This window comes from Apis dorsata, unplaced genomic scaffold (genome assembly GCF_000469605.1).
Source record: "Apis dorsata unplaced genomic scaffold, Apis dorsata 1.3 scaffold_52, whole genome shotgun sequence".
NCBI classification, from domain to species: Eukaryota; Metazoa; Arthropoda; class Insecta; order Hymenoptera; family Apidae; genus Apis; species Apis dorsata.
The window spans coordinates 2754170-2765499 of NW_006263353.1; the positions used below are offsets into that span (position 1 = coordinate 2754170).

The 11330-nt window shown below is 39.2% G+C and overlaps 1 protein-coding gene and 1 long non-coding RNA gene across 2 annotated transcripts in view; both read right to left on the reverse strand.

Annotated features, from left to right (window-relative positions):
* The window catches only part of LOC102672432, a 137579-nt gene extending 130147 nt beyond the window's left edge, over positions 1 to 7432 (reverse strand). The window contains exon 1 of the mRNA XM_006609296.2: positions 7294 to 7432. Within this exon, the coding sequence (XP_006609359.1) occupies positions 7294 to 7414 (121 nt within the window). The 5' untranslated portion in view covers positions 7415 to 7432. The remainder of the gene's footprint in view (positions 1 to 7293) is intronic.
* Positions 7433 to 7959: 527 nt separating this feature from the next.
* LOC102672326 overlaps positions 7960 to 11330 on the reverse strand; it is a 23425-nt gene continuing 20054 nt past the window's right edge. Inside the window, exon 5 of the long non-coding RNA XR_004151758.1 lies at positions 7960 to 7972. This is a non-coding gene — a long non-coding RNA (uncharacterized LOC102672326). The remainder of the gene's footprint in view (positions 7973 to 11330) is intronic.

The following is an 11330-nucleotide window of genomic DNA, read 5'->3' on the forward strand; positions in this document are numbered from 1 at the left end:
TGTTCCTCCCGATCAGGATCCCTCGTTATCGCCCTGTTTCTCCTTCATTACCTTCCATTCCGTTTGTTGTGTTTAGGGTTAGTCGATCGCCTAATCTCGATACTCTCCGTCTTTCCTGTATTTTTTATTCCCATTATCGACGAATAAATTATCATCGGTATGAATTTTCTTCTATTTAACAATTATAAATAATTTCATTGTCTCCCAATTTTACTTTTTATTATGTTTATTTAGATTCATACACTTTGTTGATCTAATATTCTCCTTGAATAAATTATCATCGGTATGAATTTTCTTCTATTTAACAATTATAAATAATTTTATTGTCTCCTAATTTTATTTTTTATTATTTTTATTTCGATTTACACATTTTGTTGATCTAATATTCTCCCTGGATTTCTTATTCCTATTATTGATGAATAAATTATCATCGGTATGAATTTTCTTCTATTTAACAATTATAAATAATTTTATTGTCTTCCAATTTTATTTTTTATTATTTTTATTTCGATTCACACACTTTATTGATCTAATATTCTTTCTGGATTTCTTATTCCTATTATCGACGAATAAATTATCATTGGTATGAATTTTCTTCTATTTAACAATTATAAATAATTTTATTTTTTTTTATTTTTATTTCGATTCACACACTTTGTTGATCTAATACTCTCCCTGGATTTCTTATTCCTATGAATTTTCGTTGAACATCGACATCCTCGATACGCGTGGAAAAATATATTCTCCTATTTAACAATTGTAAATAATTTCATCGTCTCCCAATGTTTTATTATCTCTTTTTATTTCGATTCACACACTTCGTTCCCGCATGTGCATATACACATACACACATTGATCGGTTCCATCCACGCAAAATCGAAAGCCTCCATTATGTAAATGGAGTGGATGTACTCTTTGATCCTTTGTCTCTTCCGTGTCACTGAGCTCCGATTGAAATAGGCGGTAAGTGGCGATGGGAATCGATGGAAAGACGGTAAATCGCTATCCCGGATTAACTTGATTCCTCCATTGGAGGATCTGATTGGTGGCCCCCGGTTAACATTTATCACCCCCTATATCCTCCAAATATCGGCCCTCGGTATCGAGGGCAAACGGTGTAACGCGATACTCGGTCGTGCGAACGCGTGAATGAACTCTCGCTTCAATTTGAACTCGATCGTTCATCAAGAGAATAATGTAAAAATTGAAGAATATTTTTCCTTCGCTCCATCTTCGCTCGAATTCTCCGCCGCGACAGTTGAATTCTTTTCCTTGAAATTTCTTTCTTTTTTCTAATTTTGACAGAAAATTCAGAAAAGTCGTTTCACACGATTTTCAGAAATCACCAACTCGACAGTATCGAATTGACTCTCGAGTTTCGAGAAATCAACGTTTCGAAAACGTTGCTACGAGAGGAGATAAATAGAAAGATCTCGGATGGAGGATCGTGGGTCTCGTCGTCAGTGTCAGATGTGGAATAATCCTAACGGGATCCCCAGGAGGGCCGCGTCACGGAAAGAAGGGCACTGACGGTGCATGACGGTGTATTATGTTTGCATACTGCATCGAAAGGAAGATCTGCGTCCTCCTTGGATGCAGCTCGCACATCCCCAACCCTTGAATATTCATGCGAGCCTCGTCGAGACCGATGGAAATGTCAATGCTCGGGATTCGCGATTCGCGAGAGAAGGGGGGAGGGAAAAAGGAGAAAAGGGAGATGTAATTGCATCCGACGAATCGTTGCCCCAGTTTCTTCCCGCCAGTGTTTGTGTTCCTTGATTGCCGCGGAGGGGAAGGAGGGAGGAAATAAATATATAACGTTCCAGACTTGTTAACGAATGAACGTTTGCTCGGTCAGAAGCACCGAGCTTCCTCTTAAATTCCAAATAATTTTTCATTGGGTAAATTGGTCGCGTGAATTTTTGAAAACCAGTCGTATTCAAATATATTCTCGACAAGATTCTTTTTCGCCGAGTTTATCGAATTGTTGTTGATTAGAACGTTTTTCTTATCAACTTTGAATTTTAAACATTTTCTTTTTTTTTTTTTTCTTTTGTCGCCATCATCGTGTTACATTATCATTACAGTCGAACGTTGTTACGTTAATTTCGAATTTTTATGATATCACTCTGACGTATACACATTGAATAAAATAATAATATAGAAATTTTCATAATGCATCGTTCCACCGAGTAATAACTTTGTCCACGCGATACAACCGTTTAAAGAGATAATGTATTTTGCATTGAAATTTCGCTGGATTCATTTTCCGGAAGAAGACCTCATCAGAAATATCAACTTGTCTCTAATTTCAATCGTTAAAATTTGAATTGAAAATACAGGAATACAACAGGGAGAATACAATTCTTTCATTCAAGACTCAACTCAAAAAACCAACGAAAAATTGATTAATTCCCAATCATTCTTCTTCTTCAATTTCTATCTTTCATCTTCTAAAATTTCAAATTTTCCAAAGAAGGAGAGAAGAGCAGAATTGAAGTGGTGGAAAATCGGTTCCTTGAATCCCTCCCTTCCCTACTCTCGAGACGACGATACCACGATGTTGTAATTAACAAGAGAGATGTCTAATTTGTACAGTTTTTATCCTTAATCAGCATTCCGGTTGTATAGAGGCTCGTTAATTAACGAAACCTCATCTCGACCCTCGACTGAACGTGGCCGAGCCTCGACCTGGAAATATCATCGTATCTCCGGATGGGAGCGAGGGCAACTAAAGGCAGACCCTGGTGATTAATCAACGCGTCGCTGACTTAATACAATCATCCACCGGTTGTATCCTTCCAGCCATCCTTCCAACCGGCGCTGGAAACGAGAGGCAGGATAATATGCAAATCTGACCCTCGATGAATCATCGAAGCGGGCCCATTATCCGTACACCCCCCTCAAAACTCTCCCTCTTTTTCGAGAAATCGTATATCGACGATGTTGTACTTGCACTTGTTCACTAATGAATTTTGATCCGATTTATTATACACGTATATATTGGAATAAAGGAAATGTAAAAAAGATCTTCGATCTGTCTTTGTTCGCGATCCGTTTATACCCATCGCTACTTTCAACTTTATTTAGATATGGTATTACTAATTAAATTTTGATCCAATCGTTTATTATACACGTATATATTGGCATACAGGAAATGTAAAGAGATCTTCGATCTGTCTTTGTTCGCGATCCGTTTATACCCATCGCTACTTTCAACTTTATTTAGATATGGTATTACTAATTAAATTTTGATCCAATCGTTTATTATACACGTATATATTGGAATAAAGGAAATGTAAAGAGATCTTCGATCTGTCTTTGTTCGCGATCCGTTTATACCCATCGCTACTTTCAACTTTATTTAGATACTACGATACTACGATACTAATGAATTTTGATCCAATCGTTTATTATACATCTATATGTTGGAATAAAGGAAATGTAAAAAGATCTTCGATCAATCTTTGTTCGCGATCCGATTATAACCATCGCTACTTTCAACTTTATTTAGGTACTACTAATGAATTTTGATCCTATCGTTTATTATACACGTATATATTGGAATAAAGGAAATGTAAAAAGACTTTCGATCTGTCTTTGTTCGCGATCCGTTTATACCCATCGCTACTTTCAACTTTATTTAGATACTAGTTAAGAGATGATAAAATTCGAAACACGTGCACGAAGAGTTTACAAAACGGCCGGGAGATGAGGGAAGGAATCGTTAAAGGGAAGAGGCATTTCGAAAATAAAAAAAGAACACCCTTTCCCTCCCTCCTCTTCTCGAAGAAACGAACGAGGATCGAATGTCCGAGAATGGCGAGATCTCTGCCTCTCTCTTTCTCTCTCGGCCAGCGTCGAAAGACTTCTCCTTTCTCCAGGGACAAAGAGCAAGAAGATGACGAGCAACCGTTGAAACACGAGAGGGTGGAACAATCGAGGAAAAGGGGGTTCGGAGTCGATGAGAGGTCTTCGAACCGCGCAAACCTCTCTCTGTCTCTCTCTTACTCTTGCATCCTTCGTGCCTCGGATTTCAAAGCGACGAGAGAGAAATGAGGTGGTGGGTGGTGGGTGAAAAAAGGAAGCGGAATCGAAAAGGAAACAATGTCGTCGGCTAGGAGGCGCATCCTAGAGAGTATCTTCCTCTCTGTCTCGCTTTCTTCCGGCTGATCCACTTCCTCCGGCTTTCCGCTTGTGGACGCGAGATATCAATGCATTTTCGTTCCCCTTATTATTATTACTACTTCAATTTCGTGGCCTCGAAAAGGTTTCACCTTTGTCAATCGTTACCCTTCCTGCGTCACGAATCTCGCGAAAAGAAGAAGCGTATACAAGATGTATATTTCGAATATTTTTAATTATTAAGAAAAGTGTTCTTCTTTGATCGAATTTTAATGTTCCTGATATCCTATAAAAAGAAAAAAATATCACGATGTTGAAGAATTGACGAAGAAGTTTGGAACAAAGTGCGTTTCAATTACGAAAATATCGATCTTATCTCATCGATACACGATAAAATGTACTCGTAAGGATTATCTATTTCAATCTGAATGAATTGTCAACAATGTACAAGCATCTTGGAGAAACTTGGTACTATTCTACGGACGATTAATTCTCTGTCGGCAATTGGACCTCGGAGCTCTCGTTGAACAGTGACGAGCGAATAATTCGATCAAGTAATTCGGTATAATTGGGGCCACGAGCCAAGTTTGCAACGAACGCGATAATAAGAAAGCTTGGACAGGATGGAATTAGCAGCTTCGAATTAATCTCCTTGTCGATCGAGGAATTTCGTTATCTCTTTCTGAGACAATGAGGAACAATTTTAGACCAAATCGAGAGGAAATTACAAAAGGATTTGTAATTTTTCTTTTTTTCGTGAGTTTATCAGAAATTTTCTATAGAAAATATTAATATATATATATATAATAATAAATCTTTGTAAAAATTTCTTTAATAGGATCATGATTCTCTTTGTTAATTGATGAAATTACGAAATAAACGTCTCTGTTTGTTCGATAAAAAAAATTAGACAGATTTAGACAATTTATAGGATGGACGCTGCTCGAAAAATCTGTTCCCCTTTATGATACTATTTTTCCACCACTTATAAGCTGTAGCCAACGATTCGTGTATCCTCGTGTCTGAAAATAAATGAATATCATTTCTGGCCAAACAGCGAATGGCGAACAGTTAATGGCCACGGTACGCTATTTATGGGTTTACATTTGCAACGCGTCCACACCGTTTATTGCGTTTTTATGGAAAGCATCGTTTGTAAAGTGTCCTGTACATCTTTTACTTGCACCAGAACAGAACCAAGAACACGATTCGATCTACAACATTTCCACAAAGTAGTTGTAAGTAACGATTCTCATCATCCTTGGGAATCGAAAAATTAAAAAAAAAAAAAAGAAAAACTTCCAATACTTCTTCCAATTACCACTCAAAAGTAACGTTGTTTGTTCGATCACAAATGCACGATCACTTTCACGATCAAATTCACAAATATCAAACGCGACAAGAATTCAGATTCTTCGTATTCCATTCCCAAAACTTTGAAAAAAGGATAAATTCTTCTCTTCCAAGCCAATTAAATTCCTCCAAGTTCGTTTCCCGGGGCGAATCGAATTAGATCGGCCATTAAGGTTGAATTAAGAATTTGCGAGCAAAACAAAATCTCCTCTTTCGAAAATCGAGACGACGATAGTCGTCGAGGAGGGGTGAAAAGGAAAGGACAAAAGAGGGGATGGAAAAGGCGCGTGTAACGGCAATTAGCAGATTAAAGTCAAGACGAGGGTGTTGTATCTGGTGGTTGGTCTCTCGAATTGGAAGAGGGGGAGGCATCAATACGTGGCGGCGAAACGAGCATCCCCTTTCATCCGGCGACGGGGATGCCGGAAGAAGAGGAGGAAAAAAAGAAACATCGTCGTGAAAAGAAGGAGGGGGCGGATTTTTTTCCAATCCCTCGCCGTCTTTTTCGCATTCTAATAAAGGAAAGGATGAGGGACAAAGGCAGGTTGGCAATTAGCAGATTGGAATCAACCAAGTTTCGGGGGATGAAGCTGGGGAAATAAGAAAAGTTCAGGGAAAATTTTCATTCAACGATGAGATCATTCGAACGATCGGAGATGTATGGATAATTCGATTGGCTTACATATCCTCGTTCGAGGAAAGAATTTGCATAAGGAGAACGATGTTATTCTTTTTAAAAATTTATTGATAAAGAGTAAGTATCCAAAATTGTCTTTCGTAGAGATTGTGTTTCGTCGATGTAATTTATCACGCGAGTTTCGAAAATAGATCGATATTGTCAATTACTTGGAGAGGTTATATAGAAAACGCTAGAAGAAAATTCGTTCCTGTTGCATCATAAATAAATTCATCTTATGAAATTTCTCGAATGCTAGCTCGGAGACTCTCCGTAGAAAAAGAAAGACGTTGATCTTATTAATTTGAAGGGATGCATCAACGACAATTACATCAACTGTTATTTTAATAAAACCTTCTCCTTCTTCCAAAAAAGAAAAGAAAGAATCGAAGAGAGAGAGGACTCCTTCCATCGATTTAACCTAATCACCGAACAAATTCACGACGACGTGAACGTCGGCCGACGCGAGATATCGAATTAATTCCTCGAGAATTAATACCCGTCAAACTGTCCAACCGACGAAACTGAGAAAAATGATGAAAGAAGAAGAAAAATCGTCACAAAATCCATACTTTTAAACAAATCGAAGGAACGATCGCTCGTCCACTTTAAAAATTTTAAAATTCGCGTTCGATCAAGTCGAAATGCTCGACGAGGATCATCCACGATGCTCGATCTCGATCATCTCGAGGGATGTCTCGAGTCGGTTATCGACTCGAAAAGTCTTCTCTGCCAACCCTCTTCTCCTTCTCCGTTGGATCTTCAAGCAGCTCGTTAAGAGTGCAAACAAATTCGAGATATCCTGAGACTCGAGGAAAATTTATTTATCGAAAGGGTTGGGAATAGAATAAATTCGACTCGAGTGAGAAACTTGTCTGAAATTGAGGGAGCCACTTATGGATATTAAACTCGAAATCCAAACTTCATTCTCTTCGGATGGGATTATCACGACGTGTAAACTACCCCTATTTTTATATAAGGTTATCCTGCCCTCGGTTTCCGGTATTCGCAGAGTCGATTTCCCTCCTTGGACGTTCAAATCCCCACTTATTACGTAACACGTTCGACAAACGTTCGTCGAATCACTTCATCGCCTCGACTTCTCGTCGCCCTTCCCTCCCCCTCCCCGAGAAACTTACCCCCCACTATCAGCAGCAGGTGGAACAGAGCACGTCGCACTTTCCCGCACTTCCGTCGAACGTCTTTATCCATGGCTCCAAGGATCCCCAAGGTCGAGAACGATCCTTCCCCGGCGATCATCCGGCGGCGCGATGGTCCTCACCTTCCTCGGCGGTCACAACGTGGCGGCGAAGGTCAAGGGGCCGGTGCCGCGTGCGACATCTGACCCCCCTTTGCTTTGGTGGTCGATCGGTTAATCGGCTGGTTCCAGGCTTTTCCACCCCGAACAGTACAACAGTCGTGTCTCGCGGAAGAGAGAAATCCTTCACAAAAGAGGGGGGCGCAAAGGGGGAGAGAGAAAAAAAAGAGAGAGAGACACAGACAGAGAAGCCGGCAAATCCTCCGGAGCTGGGGGGGGAGGGGACGCGCGCGCGCTCCCGTAACGTCGCGTTCTAACGCCGCGTTCGCAACGCCACGCGGACGCGACAGTTCCTCACTTGCAACTGACGAGGGATGCTGCACGAAGAGTTTGCGCCAGCCTCGCGCCCGCGCACAGAATCCTTACTCCCCTGCGCGCTCCTGGCACCCTCGGTCAGTTAGTCACCCTTCTTCTCTCTCTCTCTCTCTCTCTCGTTTACATGGAAGGAAGACGGGGCCCGTCCTCTCCTTTCTTTCTTCTTCCATCCCTCGTCCATCTTGCTACTCGCGCTATTCGCCCTCCTCGTCGCCCTCGATAACAACACGCGGCGCTTCGTGTACAATTCTCTCTCTCTTTCTCGTTCCTTCGATCGTGTTTCCTTCTCGCTTGACCGAATTCCCTCTGTTTCCTCGAGACTCTTCCTCGAAGGAGGGAGAGGGGGCAGTTCGTCTCTTCTCGGTTCGTTTTCACCCCTCTTTTCCGCCGCGGTTCCTTAGTTAGTCGATCCCCTACCCCCCTTTCGCCGGCTGTATATCTCAAACACTAAAGAGTTTCTTAGGAAATTGAATTGAATCCACCACCCATCCCGCTTGTTATTTCTCTTCTTGTCCTACCGCCTCCCCCTCCCCCAGTCGGCTCGTTGTTCGCCCGTGTCCTCTCGACTTCCCTTCCCCCGTCGACTCTTCTTCCGTCTTCGTCCTCTCTGTCGGTCACGTGCCTCCCGGCGACTTATCCTCCCACCCTCGTCCAACCGCAGTTTGGGGTAGTTTCGTTTCCCTTTAACCGAAGGCATCGTCACCTTCGCGCCCACCAAGGCTTCCCCGATTGTCTGCCCGTTAAAGCGGCAATTTATATGTTAACAGGGCCGAATCGGTCGAGAGTCATGCATACGCTTAAGGAAACGGCGGGGGGTGCTGCGCGAGTTTTGTTGCCTTCCGCGAGTCGCTCGGTTGAGGTCGATTTTTGATAGATCGATTTGAAACGATTCCTGTTCTGCTCGATTCGATTTGTGAAATGTTTCTACATTGGGGATAATATTTGAAATAGTTGAGCGATTTAATTGAAAATTGTTCAACGTTATATATATTTTTTTTTGACAATTGAGAACGAGGGTGTAGGATACAATCGTGTGTGAGAAAAATTTACTCGCATTAATTAGATTAAAGATTGAGGTTGATCGATCAAAGATATGCAAATGTGATAGATTTGGAAAAAAAAGAAATCGCGTTTAAATAATCTTCGATCGGAATAAGCTGATCTTCTCGTTGATCTACTGATTCATTCAACCAAATTCGCTTAATGTAAACGCGGCTTTAGTCGGGTTCGACGATCAAACTGTCTGCCCGATATCGATCTATCCCCGTAAGCCCCTCTTGCATCCCTTTTGGGATGTTATCGGTTACATGGAAATTCGGGCAAATAGTTGTAAGGAAAGAGATTCGAGGGAGGTCAAATTTTTTTTTCTAAGGTGGTTTTCTTAAATTGTGGAACGATTCCCCTCTGGGAATTGATGGTGATGGGAAAATTTAGTAGAATTTTGTACCTTATCAAGATTTTCGATTTTATTCATTAATCTTCGATAAATTAACCCTTTCTTACATTTCCTAACATGTGAAAGAAATTTTCTTTTTTTTTTTAGACTTATTTAACGACTTATTTATCTAACAACCGACAAAAATTTAATGCAATGTATAAATTTACAAACAATCGAATATATCGTTTCACGTTGATCGAAATACTCGATCTCTAAAAACGATTTATCGAAGAAAAATTCTTAACAACTATTATAATTAAACTATTACGTACATACTGTGCATCATCGAGCACAGTGAAAAGATTAAATGTGCAGCTTTTCGATACAACAATATTCTGCGATATTTTTCGAACGAGATGCACGAGGGGTAAAATACGAATATTAAAATGAATATCGAATATAAAAAAAATTTTACCAATCACGATATTTCATTTCTCAGGCTGACAATTTTACAGAAATATATAAATAATATAATCTTGGAGACACGTTCTTTCCTTCCTTCGTCAAAAGAAAGAAAGAAATAGAAGAATTCGAAAATCGAGAATTTCGTTCTGTACGAGCAATACGAGCGGAAGTGAAATTACAGGGCGTGTAGCAAACCGTGGCGCGACACGCTCGTGGATCAAAGCCGAATCGGCGCGAGAAGGCCAAATAGACGCGAGCATTAGCAGCGCGTCTCCACTGTTCAAATCGCACCTTGACACGTGTCCTCGGCTCATAGATTTCCTGGTTACATCGTCCTCCATCTTATCCAATCGCGTCGCACGTGTGAGTATACGCGTATATTAAAAATTATTATCCCTTTGAAAAATTCTTTCCTCCTATAATAAATAATAAATAATAAATAAATTTCGTTATCGATGCGATAGTTGCTTTACGCGTAATAATATAAAGTTTCTGGTTACGGTTTAGTTGGAGAGTAACGAGTTTTTGGAAGCGGAGGCTTAGTTTGGAACGGTATTGCGGTTGATAAAATTCAATATTGTTAAAACTTTGTTTAATGAGAGCACAATGGATGCGTAGGTTGGTTGATAGGTTAATTTGAGAATGATAGAAAATTGGATTCCTTTCTAAGTTAATTACTTCATCTTCTAATTGTACAAAGAATTATTAGATAAGCTTTGATTAAGATTAAATATAAATGTTGGTTAATAATTTCTTGATATTCTTTTTTTCTTTTTGATAAAGTAATCAATTATTTTCATGAAAAAAAATATGAAGCACTTGAAAAATATTCTTTCTTTTTAACTTTAGCTTGGAAAACTAAAATATCTATCTAATCGTTCATCATCCTCTAATTATCAAAACCAGGAACCAATTTACTAATCAACATCATTTTCCATCTCGAAACGAGGGCTGTATTTACAATAAAACGTAACAGGCCCTTCCGATACCCCGTGCAAAGCTAATTAGCTTGATAACAGGGTGTTCGCGTGGAAGGGTAGCAAGAATCGAAGAGGAAGGAGGAAAAGGAGGATCGTAACAGACTCTCGAATTACGCTTATAATCGGCGAATGCTGGCTCGAATTGAGTCTCGAGCATTAACCCCACGATGGCTTAATAATCCTCGACTTTTAACTACTCGCCTTTCCTCAATTTCCAATGCCCGAATTTTCGCAAAGATTTTTAATTTCTTGCCTCTACTACTGATCAAAGTTTCACAAGTAAATTGCACACTTTTCTGAAGAATTTACTTTTTCTTTATATTCAAACACGGGATGTTTCTCAATATTGTGTCTTCTAAAATTTTCGAGATCCGATATAGGATCTATTTGATTATAAAATAGGAAATAAATTAGACACGTTGTGAAAGTATCTTAAAATGAAAATTATCCTATATAAATATATGTTATCCTACATTATAAATGATACAAAAAGATTACAATATATTATTATAAATATTATTATAATAATAAATTATAATAATAATAAATATATTTATAATAATACTTGTATTATATTATTATAAATATAATGTTATCCTACATTATAAATGAAAAAGATTCCAAAATATTATTGTGAATATTCACTCAACTATTGCACCAAAAAATTTTTCATAACTAAATGAACAAAAAAAAGTGATTTATTATCCATGAAAAAGAAAT